General features: G+C 36.2%; 3 protein-coding genes across 4 annotated transcripts in view; 2 read left to right on the top strand and 1 right to left on the bottom strand.

The window, feature by feature from the left end:
- LOC121378512 (crossover junction endonuclease EME1-like) overlaps nucleotides 1-10,144 on the bottom strand; it is a 40,987-nt gene extending 30,843 nt beyond the window's left edge. Inside the window, exon 1 of one of the 2 annotated variants that reach the window (XM_041506716.1) lies at nucleotides 10,100-10,144. In XM_041506716.1, the coding sequence (XP_041362650.1) occupies nucleotides 10,100-10,111 (12 nt within the window). In that variant the 5' untranslated portion in view covers nucleotides 10,112-10,144. Of the gene's footprint in view, nucleotides 1-10,049 lie in introns of both variants that reach the window. The other variant, XM_041506717.1, reaches the window with a different exon arrangement.
- On the top strand, nucleotides 103-7,106 carry LOC121378515 (50S ribosomal protein L27-like). Its single transcript, XM_041506719.1, has 3 exons — nucleotides 103-197; nucleotides 743-906; nucleotides 6,665-7,106. The coding sequence occupies exons 1-3, from the start codon at nucleotides 143-145 to the stop codon at nucleotides 6,857-6,859; spliced, it is 414 nt and encodes a 137-aa protein (XP_041362653.1). The 5' UTR covers nucleotides 103-142; the 3' UTR covers nucleotides 6,860-7,106.
- A 96-nt stretch (nucleotides 10,145-10,240) lies between the features above and the next one.
- Nucleotides 10,241-21,308, top strand: part of LOC121378513 (guanine nucleotide-binding protein G(o) subunit alpha-like) — a 47,783-nt gene continuing 36,715 nt past the window's right edge. Inside the window, exon 1 of the mRNA XM_041506718.1 lies at nucleotides 10,241-10,625. Within this exon, the coding sequence (XP_041362652.1) occupies nucleotides 10,502-10,625 (124 nt within the window). The 5' untranslated portion in view covers nucleotides 10,241-10,501. The remainder of the gene's footprint in view (nucleotides 10,626-21,308) is intronic.

Here is a 21,308-nt window from a genome sequence, read left to right as displayed (position 1 = left end):
TATAGTTTTTATTTATTATATATAACATTAACACAATTTAGATTCGTCTCTGAACATTTTTAAATATAATTTGTTTATAATATTACTTTATAATACGCAATGCTTATTAAGATATTAATACGCATATCCGGGAACATTAAATATGGCTGCTTCCATCGCAAGAGTTTCAAGTTCATTGCTGTCAAACTTTTCGCCAGGTTGCCATAATAACGTTTCTTAAACATAGTATTTTAACATATTGTAAATTTATTGTATATTGTAAAATGTAGTTTTTTATATATTTAATATGATGATATTAAACTTAATTAGATAGTGGCAAAGACTTCAGTTTTTGAAGTGTGACTGTGAATATTTTGTGTATTTTCATTAATAACCTAATTTCGAGAAGACGTGACATGCACCTCAGGGAATTTTTTTATATTATTATTTGGATTAGCAATAGTTTTTAATTCATGGAAATTCATTACCAACTACTTTTTCACATTTTGGAATGGTGTAGCGATCTCTCAAACTTGCATGATAGCAAATTGTAACACAATATTATAATAAACATAACGTTCCTGCACCTCCTTCCCAATTGTCATTGAATCAGTGGCAAATATTTATTATATATAGATGGATTGGCAGATTTAAGAAAAGATGATTAGATTCACTTACAGTTACATATGTACTGGGTATTCTACATTACATTACATGGTATTCTATTCAACATTTCATAACAAATGCATGATTGTATTTTCAGGTCTAGGTGGCCTTATTTCAGTCCGATTTGCTAAGCCTGTGAGAAATAAAAGAAAACGAACTAAAGGAAAGCATCGCAAGATTTATGAGCATGAAGGCACCTTTGTACATGCAGGACAAGTTCTGGCCAAACAACTGGGTCTTAGATTTTACCCAGGAGAAAATGTATGTGGTATGGCGAGAGCTCCACCCGTTCCCCCCATCATTTATAATAGTTTAGGGTTAGGGTTAGGGATAGAGTTAGGGTTAGGGATAGAGTTAGGGTTAGGGCCCCATGCCCCACTTTTCTATATATACCCCATCAAAAAATCCCTCTTTAGATCGATAACTAATGTGGGGAACGGGCGGTACACTTTCCGAGGGGGCAGGATATTCATATTTACAAAATAGACTTACCAGCAACATTTGACTCCTCTTTTTTTTCACTAGCCGTCGGGCATGACAATAGTCAATCTAATTAAAATTAGCTCCACTATTACATGTGGATCTAAAGACAGCCAGTTGGAGCTCATGTCCACCAATCAAAACCTTACTTGCAGAATCCTGCCAGTGATTTAAAACTAACAACACTGCGTAGTCCCCAATGTCCAGGTAACATTTCGTCTGTAAATAATAATTTAAATATTGACAAATCACACTTCGCCTTTTATAACGTTATTTGGGAGCATACAAATTCTAAAAATATCGGGCGAGTCTATTTTAGTGGCTGCAGTACAGCGAACCATACCAATACGTACGGGGCGGGTTATAGTCTTCAATTTTACATCAAAAATTATTTATTTATTTATAAAATTTAAAAAACTAAATCAGTCTTCAGTTTTACATTACAAATTATTTATTTTATAAAATAAAACATGTTCTAACCTTTAGACTACTGGATTAATTTTTAACAAAAACCACATTGAGTGGGTACAAGTTTATAATTTTTACTCGCATATATATACACTTAAATGTTTCATAAATACATGAAATAAAGTTCATATATGAATCGGTAAGTATTATTTTCGTGTCTTTTTTTGTAATTTTTATTATTTTAGATCGGCTAATGGTGATTAAAATTAGGCAAAAAATCGAAAAAGTTGCGTTTACTTACGGGCATTTGTGGCCAACTGTCCAGTATTTATGTCCATTATTCCCGATAACAGTGGTTTTCTGACCAGAATTTTTTTTTAAACCCGAACTACGATTCATATTGCAATATTTGGTAATTTTCGTTGTTGGTAGAACGATCAAATTTATTATCAAATTAGCTGTTACAATCAGCTATCGATCCCTGAAAATTACCGCGACGTGCCGCCATTGTTGTCAAGCGAAAATACTTGCCGAAAACCACTTTTTGAACTCAAAATTTCAAGGTATTTTCAATTGAAAAAATCAAAACAAAAACCACCATTTTGAAAAAAAAATCTTTTTTCTTTAATTATATTTCCGTTTCCGGTGAGTGTCGTGTGCAAAACGGCGGGAAATATGAATTGGGGAATGCACTGTATACAGTGTACAGTATATCGACTGACGTGACGTCGGGCGAGATATCTCGCCTGCAGTAGTCAGAAGGTTAAGGCATTCGTAATTCACACGAAACATGTCGTATACCCTCAGGATAATTCGGAATGTTTTCAAATTATTTTTAAATCACTGGCAGGATTCTACAAGTAAGGTTTTGATTGGTGGACATGAGCTCCAACTGGCTGTCTTTAGATCCACATGTAATAGTGGAGCTAATTTTAATTAGATTGGACAATAGTAGAGGCACCGATTTTTCGCGGAAATACCTATCTGAAACAGAATTCCCGATTTTTTTCAAAAACATTGTTTAACTTTAAATAGCCCATTTGATTAACTAGAAACTATGGACACCGACATCTGATGTGCTACGCTACGACACTAGTACCTTTGTATGTTACGCCAAATGTTTAATGCAGAGTATCTAGACATTTTACCAGTTGTGTTTTCTTCGCTTATTCCCGGCGATTTAACGGGAAAAACCAAACATTGTGAGCTAAAATTGTCCGATATTTACTCAAGTGAAATATATATTATGTTATGTTTGCTTATTAATTTTTAACATTTGCGGCATTGCCATATTTCCGATCTCACAAAGGAATGCAGTAATTGCATATTGTATGCCAGGCTTTCTTCAAAATAAATTATACAAAGGAAGTGGTTTATAGTGTGATCGTTTGTAATTATTTTCCCGATCATATTTTAAAGAAAACCGAAAATGTCCGAAGTCTGTGTCGTGGCGTATTCACAAGTTAAATTCCCGTGTTTTGCCTCATTGCATATTTATTTATTTTATACCAGCAATTAATTGTGTTGTGAGTGAAACAAAAACAGAATTTGTTTAATACTGAAACGGAAAAAACCCGGAATTTGTAATATTATGAAACGGGGAAAGGGAAAAATCTGAAACAGAAAATCAGTGCCTCTACAATAGTAGTTATTTACTAGCCCAACATTGAATATCACTAGCCATGGGAGTGGGGCTACCATAATCTAGAAGCCCTGATCTACATTAATTGTTTATGAGAGATGTTTCATTGCATGGTGTTATCTCATTATTATCTTATTAATTAGCCGAACATGCTTTAGTTTTTAAGTCATTTCAGGTACATTAAAAAAAAGGTGAAAAAAACAAAACACTTAATAGGAAAAGAATAAAAAAACGTTTCTTTGTTCTACCAGTGTATAACTTGTATATTCAAAGTCTGATCCATCAGTTCATAAAAATGCATTTGAAATACTCCTTGTTGCTAATTGCTGCCAGGAGCTTTTTTTTTTTTATAAGACCATGTTTAAACAGAATAATGAAACAATATGTTGGGGGTGACATTGAGCAATATAAGAGCAGTAATACTTATGCATGTCTATATAAACTATATTAATATATATAAGAATTGTTTGTTATTTTTTGTGTGAATTTATCGATGTATAACAGTCACAAATTGTTTAAAATCGCGAAGCGAAATTTATTCTAAATTTGTGACTGTTATACCTTGATAAATTCACAACAAAATGACAAATTCTTATAATTACAAACAGCACAACCTATTTAGTTAAAAGTACAGATAATTCATATACCAGTTTCTAACATACTTCCATTGATCTCTTTTACGTAATGACGTCCCATTTGAAGTTATAACGTCATTTTCTGAGGTTTTTAGTTTAAAATCCTTCACAACGCTACACAATTTGATGTAGTTTGTAACAGTTGTACATCAATAAATTCATTAGAAAATGACAAACAGTTTCATATAATTACAAACACAAAAGAGTGCACAGAGGGTGGGTTTCAGTGGTCGAACCCTCCCCTTGATCAAACAGATGTTCTCCTTTTTTTTTCAATACTTTTTCTGAAGAAGCATATCTTAACCCCTCATAAAATTTTGCTAGCCAGTTTAGCGCCCCCCCCCCCCCCCTTTAAATTTATGCACAAGTGCCTGAACACCATTATTAGTTAACATATACCTAAATCAGCTTTTGGCATTTCCATGATAGGCAGTGTTCTCGCTGGGTGAAAATTAAAGGAGGGCGGCCGCTCGGCACCAAACCCTTCAAAAAAAACCCAAAAAAAACGAGGGGGGGGGGGGGGGAGTAGTTTGGTTACCATATTGTTGTGTGTTGGTAGACTTTGCGAAAAGACATACTCCTTATTTTGCTTACAAAAAAGTGCAAAAAGGTTTATAAAAAGACTGTCTTTTAATTGAACCCAAGATGATATCGGTCTGACATTCACGGGCAGTTCCGGTTTGCTGGACTGATCAAAGTTTTAATATTATTATTTTTAATAAAGATTTCAAGATATACGAAAAACAATAAAGATGTTTGTAAAGTGATCTCCTAATGTCGGATACATTTTTGTTATTTCCATCTTCATCGAATGAATCGATCACTGTGATAAAATATTATCGCCAGCTGATAATAAGTTTTGTTTTTGTAAAGGCGGTGTATATATTATTTGGCACTCAAGATAAATGATTTTAATGATAAACACTACCACTTCCTTTGTTTTTATAAGCGTTCATATCCCCCCAAAATGAAAAGTTTACAATATTTTATAAAGAACTGCTGAATAAACAGAATAACAGAAAGTAAAAATCATCAGTTACAGCCAATTATATCTGCAACTGAGGACAAAATATCAAACGATAGTTAGTGGAAACAAAAGACAGAATGACCGTTCTGATCACGTGACAAATTTGGTGCCAAATAAGAGGGGTTTTTTTCAATCGGAGATTGCCGAATCCGTAAAAAAATTAAATGTTTTCATTGGTTACATAAAATATAACTTTTATTGTGTCTATCAAACATACAAATGGATACAGATATTGGACAAAATAGAGGCTGTTAAAAATACTGTTAAATTATGTTACGGTAACTGTCGTAAATGTTTCGTCAATTGCTTTTTCGTACACAACGCAGCTTGTTTCCTTTGATGTCCAGTGTGCAGACTGATTGTTGTTTTTTGTGTGGAAAAAAGTGTGCATTTGGAAATAGCGGAGATAGGTGCTGGAAAATAAAGAGGGGCGCTAAAAAATAAAGGAGGGTGGGGAACGTGAAAGGAGGGCAGCAAAATGGAATAGCGGGGCGGGGCGCCCCGCTTAAGGTTGGACTATACCAATTCAAATCCCATAGGCGACCATGTTAACGTTTGTGTTTAAAAACACTATATGCAATATATCAACCAAACTGTGACCCATAAATATCAGTACTACAACCCCTACCTCAAAGTATTAACTGCAGAAAATGGTACCTTTCATGGCTCATTTTCGGTATAACCAGATGTTTCTGCAACACCCCTAGTTTCGCACAAAATTTTAGTACTTTTTTTTACAGGTACCCCATACATGTTCCAAGCACAAGGCTACTTGACACGGTGGTACTACATCAAATAAAATTGCATACATTTTTAGCCCAGATGAAACTAATTTTTTTTACAACCAACACACTCACATTTATAACCAATCACAGGACTTGTGGTGTTAACTTCTCTATCAAAAGTTCGGTACACCTCGAACTTCGACCCAGCCGGAAATTAATTGGTATAGTGCAACCTTAAATGGAGCAGCGAGAACACTGATCTGTTTTACATAAAGACATCCCAGCTGGCGTAATGACGTCATTTTCTGAGGTGTATTGAATGATAACTTTATTTTTCTTCAACGTCATCCAATCAGAATAGAATAAATTGTATAAACACAGAAAGTTTGTGCAAGTCTAGTTTTGTGTAACATATTTTTTATTCGTACATTAAGTTTACAACATTTACATAGTCATGATGGGTTATGCAAAAACGAAATGGGTTACCTGATTTAAGTTTCACTTTGCCTATAAATGGGTAGCACAGATTTTCAACTATCAGAGGCCAAGGCCCCGTTTTCCAAAGTGATCTTCACGCTAAGATCATCTTAAGTACAGTAGGTAGTTATGCACTTACAGTGATTTTATTGCTAAGATCCGTTTGTAAAACAGGACCCTGGTATATCAAGCTGTAATTTGTATAATTACTCTTGTATGTATAATGTTTGTGTATGTATATATATACATGTATTTATACTGTTATCCCCGTCAGTGGACCCATTATGCTATTTCTCATTCCAGCCAGAGCTCCACAACTGGTGTAACAAAGCTGTGGTATACTATCCTGTCTGTACTATCCCTTGCTGCTAATTGAAATGAGTAGCCCATGAAATGGTGACAGCAAGTTTCCTCTCTCTATATGTGTGTGGTCCTTAACCATAATTTCTGACAGCATATAACTGTAAATAAAATGTGTTGAGTGCATCTTTAAATAAAACATTTCCTTCCTTCCTATACTGTTATATTATCATTAAGATCCAAGTTGGTTGTGACTGCACTGTATTGTTATGGATCTACGGAATATGTTCTGTGAATAAATTATGTTGTTGATTTTCTTCTTCAGGTGAAACTAGGTCGAGACAACACTTTGTACGCAATTACAGATGGGAAGGTCCTCATATCAGCAGAGTCGTTATCTCCATACCCAGATAGTCCGCTTTATGGACCTGTGCAAAACGGACTGGTGATCAAGAAGAAGTTCATCCATGTGCTTTGTCCTCCGTTGTTAGGAAAATTTCGACTTGTATCACAAATTTAATTCATTGTTTATATGTACTAATCAGTCTTGTGTGTATGTGTATGAAAATATTTCAACAAAAATAAAAACAATCTTGTTAGTATACATTTGTGGTCTTTGCTAGATAACATGGACTTGTAACCTTGTTAAATGTTTATATTTGAATTAATACATCATGTAACCCTATGTATGTTGATCATAAAATGATCATTGTACTAATTATGTTTTTGAGGAATATATTCACATAATAAATACATGTAGAACTTAAGTTTGTTTTCTTATATATATATATATATATATAATTTTTATTTATTTTTTATTTTTTGGGAGGATTATTTGATTACGTACCTATTATGCATTATTTGTAATGATTATACAGACTGTTTATATACTCGAAGGCAAAAGTTATTGTGACATGGATTGTTTGGAGTAATAAATTTGTGAATGGATTTATGGATGTAAACCAGAGAAATTGTGCATGAAACAGCTCAAAGAAATGCAACCAAGCAGTTGTTGCAGCGGTTGTATGCTTTGTGCAAGAAACATGGAATATTCGGGAGAAATGCTGTCCAGTGTTCACCATAAAAGGCCAGACATTCAGTCGCAAATCATTGCCACTCTGTGCAGCCTTCAGAAGTCCAGAAGTTGGAAAAATACCATTAGTGAACTGTTTGATGCAATTTCGCCATGCCACGTCTCAGTGAAAATGACAGATGGCAAGTCATAGGGAAGCTTGAATCTGGGACCTCGCAGCGTGACGCCGCACATCAATTCAACGTCCAGAGAAACACCATGTGGTACTTATGGCAACGATATCAACAAAATAGCCAGGTCAGGGACCGTCCCCATAGCGGCCGACCACCCATTGCAACCCCTCGCCAAGACACATGGATCCGAACCACGCATCTGCAAAACTGGTTCCAGCCAGCAACCTTGACCGCCGGTACCATCCCTTTCTCCAGCGTTTAGTGGCCTCAATGAGATGACGGTGCCAGGCCTGTATCAATGCTCATGGTGGGACACACACTCTACTGACTCTGAATTATGCTCTGGACTCCCTTTAGTGATGTGGCTCATATGCATATGGCAGGTGCACCCTTTTCATGGACTATTGCTCGTTTCCATACCTTCGGTCATTTTTCTTTCCATGTTATAATGTTTCATACACGGCAGTAAAAAATTATCATCAATTATCTTTGTCTTTTGTGTGTCACAATAACTTGCATTTTAGTATATATATATATATATTCAATGCTCTTATACAGGGAATGATTGAATTTGTACTATATTTAATCTTATTTACAGGCATGGAGGAAGCAAGTAGACATTTGGGGGGGGGGGGGGGGGCTGAGATTGAGTGTACAACTCAGTTTCTAGAGGCTTCGGGGATATGTTTCCCAGTAAAATTTTGAAAGCTAGATGTCCTGAAATACAATTTTCTGCATTCTTCTAGTAAAATTAATCTCTGCCTTAAGATTTACTACCAATAATATTTTTGATTCAGAATTATTATCCACCATACCAGTATTTCCTTGTAACATAACAAGCCAAAAAGCCAGTCCTAGATAATTTGCTTGCCATTTTTGCAATAACACAAACTCATACAAGACTGAGTCAATTCGTTTCTTTTTCATATTAATATCAATTCTGTCAATTGTTTTCACCACATTACATAACAATGCATGATTTATATATTTCTTGGCACAGACTAAGCATACTTGTCATGTTTATTAAATTATAAATAATGTGACAAAAAATAATTCTTTGGTGACATAGTGGTTAGGTCATAGGCCTTGGGCTAGTAGGTAATGGATTCACATCCTGCTATCATTTCCGACCTTGAGGGAGTCTTAATAGCACAGTGAGAAGGTATAAAACCTGTGTTAAGCAGCCATCAAAAAGTAGCATTTTAACAGTTGGTTGCTTAATACAGGTGGTCAATATAGCAGGACTGACTGCAGTCGATAATGTTTATAACTGTCGTGCAAAAGAAAGAAATGTTTTATTTAACAATGCACTCAACACATTTTATTTATGGTTCTATGGCGGCAGACATGGTTACGGACCACATAGATATTGAGAGAGGAAATCCGCTGTCTCCACTTCATGAAGGGGTCTTTTATATGCACCATCCCACAGACAGGGTAATATATACCAACGGCCTTTGATATACCATTTGTGGTGTATTGTCTGGAATGAGAAATAACCCAACTGGCCCACCGACTGGGATCGATTCCACGCCGATCATGCATCCAGCGAGCGCTTTACCACTGGGCTAACTGTCATGCAAGGCCATTACAATTAGGTTGATGTTCATGATTAAGAATACTTCTTTTGGATAAATGTGATGTCGAACCTCAATGAAATAATACGACCTCTTTTTTTTTCATATTCAGTTAATTGTATCTAAAATATATTAAAATTAACAACACCACTAGAGCACATTGATTTATTAATCATCGGCTATTGGATGTTAAGCATTTGGTAAAGAAAGTTTGTTTTGTTCAACAACACCACTAGAGCATATTGATTAATTAATCATCGGCTATTGGATGTTAAGCATTTGGTAATTATGACATGTCATCTAAGGACACCCACTACATTTTTCCTAATGCAGCTAGGGATATTTAATATGCACTGGCTGGAACGAAAAATAGCCCAATGTATCTTAATAAATGTAGAGGGCTGTAAAGCTATCATCTCTCTCTCTCTCTCCCTCACTCTCCCTCTATTTCTTTCTCTCTCTCTCCCCCCTCCCTCTCTATCTCTCTCCCTACCTCCCTCTCTCTTTCTCTCCCTCCTTCCCTCTTTCTCTTCATCCCTCTCCCTCCCCCCCCCCCCCCCCCCCCTCTCGTATCTATCTAGCTCTTCTTTTTTTAAACTACAGCCATTCAGGATATCGACTCCAGTAATCTTTTATTCACCTTCTCCAACGTGATAATAATTATAACCCTTGTATAACCTATGCCTCTCCAGGTAAAACAGTTCACTATTTATTGCTGGCTAATGATTACGTTGTTGATTGAAGAAAACTGTATAATGTGTTTAACAAAACCACCACCCATATGAAGAATAAAGTAGCGATAAGTTATTTACATACAGTATACAAAAACACCTGTTTTGCATATAATGTACACAAGTGCGGGGGAAGCGTAACCAAGCCCAAACGGGGTCAAGAAGCCAAACAATTTGTTAAATATCAACAACTGACCACGCTATTATAAGGTATTGTTTGCCGTCTTGACCTATTGTGTATCTTACCGCTCGCGACATTACCTGTTACACAGGTAGCCCTGCCCACCAATCAGTCGTGTGGTGATTGACAGCCTCGTTCTGGAGCAACGCCAGGTAAGGGGTGAAATGAGGAAACTTAACGGTGAATCAGTGAAGCGAGTCGCAAGAACTTAAAAACTTGTAGCCTGCTCTAAAACTCGCTGACAGCTATATCTGTGTTAATATTCTGTTGGAATTCTGTGGTGGATTGGTGGCACTTTAATTTCTCGAACCTGTTGGAATAGTTACAAAATAAAAGTGACTAATTTAACGAAACCGCAACACCTTTTCTTACCTGTATTGAAATTTACAAGTGAAGGTGTGCATTTCACCTGTGACGCCAGTATCTTGGAATGTAAAACACGCGCCTCAAACATGTAAACTTTTAATATGGGCTTATGTTTTAGTTTGGATCAGGATGAGGTGAAAGCTCGTGCAAGAAGTGAAGCCATTGACAGGAATCTACAGACATGGGCCAAAGAGGAATCTAACGTGATTAAAATTCTACTCCTCGGTAAGTAATTTCACGTGTCGCGACACATAGTACACATACCCTATATCTGTCAAACACGGCTACCTGGAAATATAGGTCATATCGTCCCATCCCTATATGCAGTGGTTTATGTGGTAAATACTTTGACTAAATGGCCTTTGAGCACATGACATAACTATATAACTATGTATTAAGATACAATGATACGCACATGTGTATGTATATAGTAGGTGTATTAAATATCGGTATTTAACACTTCATGAGTGTTATGGGTCATATTACGGCCTAGGGTCATATATACTGTTGATACAGAAGATACGTTTTTTTTGTAACGACACCACTTGAACATTGATTTATTAAGCATGGGATTTTGGATGTCAAACATTTGAGCTTGATCTCGCCCCGAATTGAAAATATATACATATGATAAAATCATGGCAGGGCTAGAGGACACTGTGGGGAGGGGGGTGGGGGGGGGGGTGCGTTGTATTGTCCCCACTTGAGAAGCACGATTTTGTTCCAAATGGTCTATTTTATTGAACAGATGCTATGACTTGTGTTTGATACAAAAGGTTAAACATTCACAGGAGCGCATTGACCAGTACCCCAGGTCCTAAATATTGTGCGTCCCTTTCAAATTACATGAACAACGTCATTATTTTTATTGATATGGGATCAAACGATAAATTGTGACGTTTATATATTTTTTAATCCATTGAATTGTCATTCTGTTCAATTGTATGCAAGCATACCTCCATTTTTGGTTAATTAATTAATTTAATTACTCATTAAAAAAGCCATTTATTGAGTTGTAAATTATTTCTAATATTTATCTCTCTCTCTCTTGTTTCTTTTTTTCTTTCCTTTTCTGTTTTTTTGTTTTTGTGTGCTATTGTTCTTCTTGAAGTTTTTCTCTTCTTTTTTTCTTTTTTCTCTTTTTTTTTTTTTTGGTTGAATTTTTTTTTTTTCAATAATAAAGTTTACTTGACTTAATTGATTTTGAAGGAAAGAGTTTAAATGACACAAGTTATAACCACCTACAGTTTATCGGTGTACGTAATCCCGTTATTCCGAATAACCCAATTAGCAGCGCTTTTCACGTGGGTTTGCGAGTGTCGGCGTTCGTAAAACGATCACTGCCAGCACTTCTTAGCACGGACTAGGTGTGAAGTTGGCTTTGCACGGGTAATTGACAAGTCCCGCGCCGCACGTTTCTCATTAATCAGAGGGGAATCCTTTGTGATGGCGCCGCGTAATTGAGATACCGTGTTTTACTGGATCGTTTGTCCACCCCGTGGTGCGATGATTGCCTACAAGTGTTTGTTGATTGACAGCTTTCAGCATGATTTATTTACATCTCTGTGTTTTGTGTGTGTTTGTGAGTATTTCCAAATACACAACAGAGAAGAAGAGAAGCTGCTTGATGTACATTTGCACCAGTTACATTAAAATAAACCGTATGTGTGAGTTTACTTTAAATGAACCATATTTATGCCAAAGTATTAGTAATTTGTCATGTACAGTCTCTTCCCCCTCCCCCAGCTCAAGTCAACTTCAGTCCTCCCCTTATTGATATGTAATGCAGGGGAAGGCTGGAGGAAACTGTGTAATACTTTGGTAATTGTCGACAACCAAATGGTCACAAGTTACTGTCTAAAATAAAAAATTTGCCTTCTCTTACATATCAATATCAATAAGGGGCAAGAGTAGCCCAGTGGTAAGGCGGTTGTTCGATGCACGGTTTGGTCTGGGATCAATCCCCGTTGGTTGGCCCATTGGGCTATTTCTCATTTCAGCCAGTGCACCACGACTGGTATATCAAAGGCCGTGGTATGTACTACCCTGTCTGTGAGTTTGTGCATATAAAAGATCCCTTGCCGCTAATCGAAAAAAGTAGCCCATTAAGTGGTGGCAGCGGGTTTCCTCTCTCAATATCTGTGTGGTTCATAACCATATGTCTGACACCATATAACTGTAAATAAACTGTCATTAAATAAAACATTTCTTTCTTTTTTTATATCAATAAGGGGAGGGCAAAAGAGGGCTGGAGCTGGAGCTACTCCCCACCCCCAAACACACAGAATGGCACAAACACCAGCTTAACGAAAGTGTATGAGGGTTTTTTTTTCCATACTCTATATGAATAATTAGTTTGTTTTATTTAATGACACCACTAGAGCACTATTGACTACTGGATGTCAAACATTTGGTAATTTTTACATATACTGGGAGTCTTATAGAAACTCACTACATTTTGTCCATCAGTAGACGGAGATCTGTCAATGCACCATCCAACAGACAGGATAGCACACACCACAACCTTTGATATACCAGTCGTGGTGCACTGGCTGAAACAAAACAATAGCCCAATGGGGATTGATCCTAGACCCAACTGCATATTAAGTGAGTGCTTTACCACTGGGCTTCATACCACTCCTATATAAATAAAGATAGAAATTTGACTTGTGACACACACCCTCACTTCAGATATTGTTCCTATGGACCAGTAATACAGGGGGTGTAGCGTGATCTGGACCTGGTGGAGGGTTCGAATATGAACCAAGTGGACCCTTTTTCTATTTTGTTTTTGCACCACCAGAAACTCCATATGTATAAACCTGTATGTTTTAGTTCTGAAAGCGGACCATTTGCTTCAGATGACCCCCCCCCCCCCCGAATGCCCCTGTAATATATGAATGGTCTTACTCATGAATGTCATTTCCTTTTACTGACCGGCAGTAATGAATTCCTCCATGGAATACGCTGTGTATTGTACCACCTTAAACTTGGTCGTCCACGACTTAAAAAATAACCAGCTTATGAAATCTTTGGGAAGGTACACATTGTCTAATAATAAATAGACGTATTTCGGGGGAAGTGTAAACACAAAACAATGGTTCTTTTCATTTCTGTGTCTGTTTTTTTATGTTTGTTTGCTCGGTGTTTGTTTGTTCATATCATCCTGTATTTACCAGATTAGGCACACAGGCGCTGTCGTACAAAGGAGATTTTCAATAAATATGTATTTGTCTTAGATTTTTCCGTTTGTTTTTTGGCCAGTAATTTCATACCATTCCTGTCCTGAATAATTATATGTTTATCGTGAAATATTACATTGAATATTTTTGTTCATCTAAGAACAGTTATTTTAATGTTTAAAAGATGGCATGAGTCCATATTTTATCTCTGGATCTAAAGTAACAAAGAAAATTTAAACATGTGTAATTTAAATTTCGTTAATTATTTTTAAGCAGTGTCAAATATTTTTGGCAATACAGTAAAGTACGTTTAGAACGAACACGCTTATAACAAACTACCGGTTAGAACGAACTGATTGTAAAGTCCCGATTTTCTCCCCTATATATTAGTAATACATTTTAATGTATAGAACGAACTATGTATAGCGAATTAACTGTTAAAACGAACCAATTTTGTGGTCCCAAATAGTTAATTCCAGTGTAAATAAGTGTTTACATAACGAACCGTGAATACCGGAAGCATTACGTATCAAACCAATCAGTGTAAAACGCTGCAAAGCCGTGGGATCGACCGCACGACCGCACTAAAACAACAGCCTAAATAACTTTTGTTTGTCTGGACTTGGGAACAGGTATCAATTAAGGGATTAAGTCACTAATTATACCGGAACCAGAGGACGATACACAGGAGCCACCCGAACAGCCAACGCCCACAGCAGTTGAAACGCACAAGGCACTCGAGACAGTCAGACTGTTTTTTCAGAGCAAAGGAGATATTCGATTGCCAGTATTTGACAGCATTGCGGACATTGACTCGGCATTAGAAGTTATGCGTCCAACGCTAAGTAAACAAACCACGATTAGTCATTACGTGACGAAACGTGATTAGGTACATGTAATTCACTAAACTCTTTTGATGTGATCTTTCAGTAATGTTTTGTTGTATTTATTGATTGTAATAAATGATATATTTTTTATAAATGTCTTATAATCACCAAGGCATTTTTAATTTTTTTTACTATTATATTGAGTTCAAAATGGCCGACTTTCGGAATAAAAATTACCAACTTCTGCAAATGTGTACAACGAACTACTGTTATAACGAACCAATGAAGCTGGTCCCTTGCAGTTCGTTATAAGCGTACTTTACTGTATATACTACTTTTTTTTTTTTTTTTTTTTTTTAAACTATTGTTGTATAGATTACTTACATTTTAAACTTGTCAAATTCGATGTGGTTCTGATCATTCTGATGTTTGCAGTACTGTTGTAGGCTCATTGGGCTATTTCTCGTTCTAGCCAGTGCACCACAACTGGTATATCAAAGGCCGTGGTATGTGCTTTCCTGTCTGTGGGATGGTGCATATAAAAGATCCCTTGCTACTAATGGGAAAATGTAGCAGGTTTCCTCTCTAAGACTATGGGACTGGGAACTCTTTTAACATGGCCATTTTCACTAAAGGTTTAAGCACGCCTATTCTGGATTTTAGTCTCTGACATCATCAGTGGCCAACTCCAGGACAGGACTAAGACTATTTCAAAATTACCAAATGTTTGACATCCAATAACAGATAATTAATAAATCAATGTGCTTTAGTGGTGTCGTTAAACAAAACTAACTTTTTTTTGTAGTACTGTAGTAGTCTTATCAGCCAACATCACAAAATACAGTGAACCCCTTTAAAGTCGGACACCCACTGGACCAAGTAAAAAGTCCAGTTATAAGGGGTTTCTGGTTTACAGAGGTTTTAATCTAGGCCTATAGCAATATTTAAAAAAGACTGTGAAAAAAGTCTGGTTTACAGAAGGTCCTGTTTTCAGAGTTTTTACTGTAGTATTAAAATAAATCTTCATTTTAAATGGCATGGCCATGCCCTCTGGGGTTGGGGGTAGAGTGCAGGGGGCCAGTTGTCTTCCTGAGAATCTCACTTGTTTTTTGTTTGTTTTTTACTCCAGAAAATAGCATACACATCTCAGGGTTTAATTTGTATAGTCTTTCATTTGTTTATAAAAAGTAGTGCCCCCCACCCAGGATTTTGATCAGGGTACAGCCCTGAAATGACCATCCAGTAAAACCAAAACAGGTTGAGATATCTGTTTTATTGCAAACTCTTTCATTCATTAGTTTAATAGTAAGAAAAGGAGGTCGCCCCCTCAGACTGGGGATTATATTTGTTAACTCGTCCATCAAATTCGTTACTCGCATTTGGTGAGTGGACTACTGGTATTACTTATTACCCCTGCCTACTTGCCCATGTATATGGACCATATATTAACATCATTCTTGCAATAATTTTTGGAACTGTATATGAAGGCTATATATGAAGACCTGTATATGAAGGCTATATATGAAGACCTGTATATGAAGGCAATATATGAAGACCTGTATATGAAGGCTATATATGAAGACCTGTATATGAAGGCTATATATGAAGACCTGTATATGAAGGCACTTATTGAAGACCTGGGCAATATTGAATTGCCTGTATATAAGGCAATATATTGATGTATATATGTTTATATATAAAATAATGCATACAAGTGTATTTTGGAATACTGTATATGAAGGCAATATATGCTGTATATGAAGGCTATATAAAACCTGTATATGACACCACCATGAATTGCCCCTATGTTTATATAAAAAAATCATAGATTGCACCCCCACCCCTAGGTATGGGGTGGGGTGTAGCCTAGTGGTAAAAATCATGGATCCACCCCTGGTATGGGGTGGGGTGTAGCCTAGTGGTAAAAATCATGGATCCACCCCTGGTATGGGGTGGGGTGTAGCCTAGTGGTAAAAATCATGGATCCATGGTATGGGGTGGGGGTGTAGCCTAGTGGTAAAAATCCTAGATTCACCCCTGGTATGGGGTGGGGTGTAGCCTAGTGGTAAAAATCATGGATCCACCCCTGGTATGGGGTGGGGTGTAGCCTAGTGGTAAAAATCCTAGATCCACCCCTGGTATGGGGTGGGGTGTAGCCTAGTGGTAAAAATCCTAGATTCACCCCTGGTATGGGGTGGGGTGTAGCCTATTGTCCGAACCAAATTGTTAACAACTACAAAAAATTACTCTCCTACCTTTAATTGCCGTTAAATTTCCTGCAAAATTTGTCCAGACACAAATCGCAAAAAAACCACTACAAATATACAGATTCAACACATGAGACTGCAACGATGTCGCCGATATTGTCTTTGCTGAGATTGCATAGGGAAAAAATACATGCAGTTTTATGCCGTCTGCCATGTTGTTTGTTTATGGAATACTCTTCAAGAGGGGTGAAAGCCTCCAAAGTATGTGACACAATTAATATGAAATCGATGATCTCTAGTGGTATCATTAAAATAATAATAATAATAATAATAACAAAAAAATAAATAAATAATATGACATCATCACGTTTGCTTTTATATCATAACATGTTATGACGTTGTTAGATTAAGTCCTATCCTTTCACCCCTCTTGAAGAATATTCCTTAAAAAGTCAAAATGGCAGCTGATACAAAATTACATGTTTTTTTCCCTATGCGCTCTCAGCGAAGTCGATATAGATGACATGGTTATCATCTGGTATGTGGAATCTGTGTCATTGTAATGTTTTTTCAAGATTTGTGTCTGGACAAACTTTGGAGGAAATCTAACGGCAATTAAAGGTAGGAGAGTAATTTTTCGTAGTTGTTAACAATTTGGTTCGAACAATAGTGGTAAAAATCCTAGATTCACCCCTGGTATGGGGTAGGGTGTAGCCTAGTGGTAAAGCACTCGCCTGACTAACATTATTTGTCAAAATTACCAAATATTTGACATCCAATAGCCAATGATTAATCAATCAATGTGCTCTAGTGTTGTTGTTATACAAAACAAACTAACTTTTTATATGTAGTACAGGGGATAGAATAAGCATATTCCTTTCCTTTAATTTTCTCAATGAAAAATGACAGGACGCATTTTACGCTTTCATTGTGACGACATCTACTTCCTCGTTCATTCTTCTATTGGCCATCCCACTCAACAGTTTAATGTAAATAATGTTCCCTCAAAGGATTTACAATTACAGCGTACTAGTAATAGGTACATGTGTGGATGTTAAAAACAAACAGGTGTTATAAACTCATTAAATTATTACATCTGATAAGTAAAGTGTATATCATTATTACAAATGATATACTATCAAATTTGTATCACATTATTCAGTATTGTATCACATGTTATAATGTTGTGTAACATTGTTGCATAATGTTATGGTTTAATACATAAATGTATTTTTATTGTGTAATATACAATTTGGGGGGGGGGGGGTTTTGGGTTGGTGGGGGTGGCTTCCCCTACCAGAAATTAAAACAATGGAGTTTTGATGTGGAGAATGTGCATTTTCATTTGTACATATATTTTTAAAGATGCTTGAATGATTAGTGTTGTAAATTATTGTGTACCCTGCCAGTTCATAAGAATTTGCATGTGACTGAATAATGGTACAATTAACCTTGTGCCAACTACTTGCTGAAGAAATGTTTGATGTTATCTTGATTCACATAATTAACATTAAAAAAATCCACTATAGTATACTATGGGAAGGAAATGCTATATTATAACACCTGAAATTAAAAAAAAAATTCTGATGGAAGCATGCCCCTGGACCTCTCTAACAGGTTCTGACAGATGTATTTTAACACCCCCCACCCCCCTCCAAGACTATCTAAGTGACAGTACCCCCCCCCACACACACACACACACTCTTTTTAAATACACTGCAGGTCCTGTTATATTTGACTGTCTACATGTATGTATGTATGTATGTATGTATGTATGTATGTATGTGTTTTTATAATAACAGTATTGTTCTGACATTTCAGCTGACACAAAATAAAACAAGAACTATTTTTTAATGGGTCAACCGTTAGTTATTAACTGATGTTTATGTTCGCAGTAAAATATGCATGGAACAATTAATTATTTATAGCACGTCTGAGGTCAGCATTCGTACATAATGGGGGGGGTGGGGGATCTAGTTCAGTTGGTAGAGCACTCGCCCGAGGTGCTGTGTAGGATCAAACCTCCTCTGTGGATTCTGTTTCTGCTTGGTTTTGTTCTGTTCTAACCAGTGCCCCATGACTGGTATATCAAAGGCTGTGGTATGTGCTGTTCTGTCTGTGGGGAAAATGCATAAAAAAGATCACTTTTTACAAATGAGATAATTTAGCAGGTTTCCTTTTCTAAGACTGTCAACATTACCAAATGTTTGACATCCAAAGCTGATGGTCAATAAATCAATGTGCTCTAGTGGTGTCTTTAAAACAAAACAAACTTTAAAACTTTGTTCTGTCCTAACTAGTGCCCCATGACAGATATATATCAAAGGCTGTGGTATGTACTATCCTGTCTGTGGAGTGGTGTATATAAAAGATCTCGGCTATTCGAAAAATGTGGCAGCTTTCCTCTGTGACGGTGACCATATGTCAACTATGAAATGTTTGACATCCAGTAGCTGTCCTGTTTAAGAGAAAGCATATATAAAAGATCCTGTGCTGCTATTGGAAAAATCAAATAGCCAATGATTAAGAAATCAATGTGCTCTAGTGGTGTTAAACCAAATAAACTTTAAAGTTTCATACGTAACAGTTTTGTAAATAAAAATGTTGCCTCAATAATAACATTTTCCAGATTTATTCTCACATTTATTTGTGGTATAAATTTCAAGTTCCCGTTTTTCTGTAAGGGCATGACATAAGTTACAGACAATATGTGTTTTGCATTCATGCATGCATGCATGCATGTGTGTGTGTGTGTGTGTGTGTGTGTATAAATGTGCATTGTTGCAAATAATAAAAATGTACTTTCGTTTGTAACTCCCTTTAATGTATATAATCATTTAAATAATGTTTTAATATAGTGCATAAAATAGTCCAGGCTGTATAATAATAATTTTGATTTAAAAACAAAAAATAAGTTTTCACATTCTTTACTAGCAAAACATTATCTACCGGTAGTAAAGTTTAATCAATGTCATCCAGATGTACTAAATAGTTTAAACTGCACCATATTATCTTTGACTATTAAACAAAAAATGAATGAATAAAAGTTATTAAATTCCAACCTCTGCCATTAAGAAAATGTTAACGGCAAAAAAACATGTCATTGGAAAAAACCCTGAATATAGTTCAAGGCAGAAAAGTGCCATGGAGAATTAAAACTCCACGGCATTGCCGATTACCACGGGTAATTGTTCAGGTTGAATTCTGTACATGCGGAAGCACCTTATTATTGTATCTATTTGGAATGTGTGGTCCTATTTTTGTAACTGTTATCCATATACATGTATTAAATAGTTTTAAATTGCACCATATTATCTTTGACTTTTGAACCAAAAATGAGTAACAGTTTTCAAGTTCTGATAAGGTGGAAAGCGTTGTATTACTGTATCTATTTGGAATGTGTGTTCCTGTTTTTATAACTGTCGTCAATATACATGTGTTAGATAGTTTAAACTGCACCATATTATCTTTGACTTTTTCAAATTCTGTACAGGCGGAAGCCCTGTATTCTGTATCTATTTGGAATGTGTGTTCCTATTTCAGAAAAAAACAGTTATGTCTGCCCAGTGTTTGTCTTGTCTGTTGACTCAACACAGGGGCATGCTTGTAATATGCCAAGCACACCTGTATTAGCCACCGACCTTGGTGGCGGCGTGATTAAGTCATCGAACATAAGGCTGGTAGGTACTGGGTTCACAGCCCAGTATCGGCTCCCACCCAGAGTGAGTTTTAATGACTCAGTGGGTAGGTGTAAGACCAAAACACCCTCTTCTCTCTCACTAACTATTAACAACTAACCCACTGTCCTGGACAGACAGCCCAGATAGCTGAGGTATGTGCCGAGGACAGCTGTGATATGAGCACGGAAATAAGTTGAAATGAAATGTAATAGCCAAGCTACATGTATAGACAGTTGTAGAAGTTTACTTCTATTGGAAACAAAATGTTTGTTTTTTGGTTTGATGACACCATTAGAGGACATTCATTTATTAATCATCAGCTATTGAAAGAAAATATTTTAATGTTAAAGTTTTGACCAAGGCTGCAGCAAAATTAATTTGTTAATTTAATACCATTAGTTACCAGATTGATCGCCGTGTGTTAATAGCTAATCTAGCGTATGTTGGAGGGGTGGGACGTGTAGTGCTCACTTAATATATGGTTAGTCTAGGATCGATTCCTGTCAGTGAGTCCATTGGGCTATTTCTCATTCCAGCCAGTGCTCCACAACTGGTGTAACAAAGGCTGTGGTATGTGCTATCCTGTATGTGGGATGGTGCATATAAAAGATCCCTTGCTACTAATAAAAAAATGTAGCGGGTTTCCTCTCTGAGACTATGTCAAAATTACCAAATGTTTGACATCCAAAAGCCGATGATTAATAAATCAATGTGCTCTAGCTGTGTGGTTAAACAAAACAATTTTTTTTCTTCTCGTTATCTGATTAGTCTGTAACCATATATTCCATGCTATATACATGTAGCTATAATTAAAGTATGTTTAGTACATTTCTTTTTTTCTAACATAATATTATTAACATAACAATATATTGGCATTTACTTTTAATGTTCCAACAAATGCTGTATGACTGGTATATCAAAGGGTATGGTATGAGCTGTGGACCTTGTATAGAGATTAAAATACATGCATTGGACTGTAGAAGAAAAAAAGAAAGAAATGTTTTATTTAATG

This window comes from Gigantopelta aegis, chromosome 8 (assembly GCF_016097555.1).
Source record: "Gigantopelta aegis isolate Gae_Host chromosome 8, Gae_host_genome, whole genome shotgun sequence".
Lineage (NCBI taxonomy): Eukaryota > Metazoa > Mollusca > Gastropoda > Neomphalida > Peltospiridae > Gigantopelta > Gigantopelta aegis.
This window is presented reverse-complemented; position numbering and strand designations above follow the sequence as displayed.

Coding starts and splice junctions, on each gene's coding strand:
- LOC121378515 (XM_041506719.1), top strand. CDS start 143: ATGGCTGCTTCCATCGCAAGAGTTTCAAGTTCATTGCTGTCAAACTTT. Junction 198..742: donor GCTGTCAAACTTTTCGCCAG/GTTGCCATAATA, acceptor TTGTATTTTCAG/GTCTAGGTGGCCTTATTTCA. Junction 907..6,664: donor GATTTTACCCAGGAGAAAAT/GTATGTGGTATG, acceptor TTTCTTCTTCAG/GTGAAACTAGGTCGAGACAA.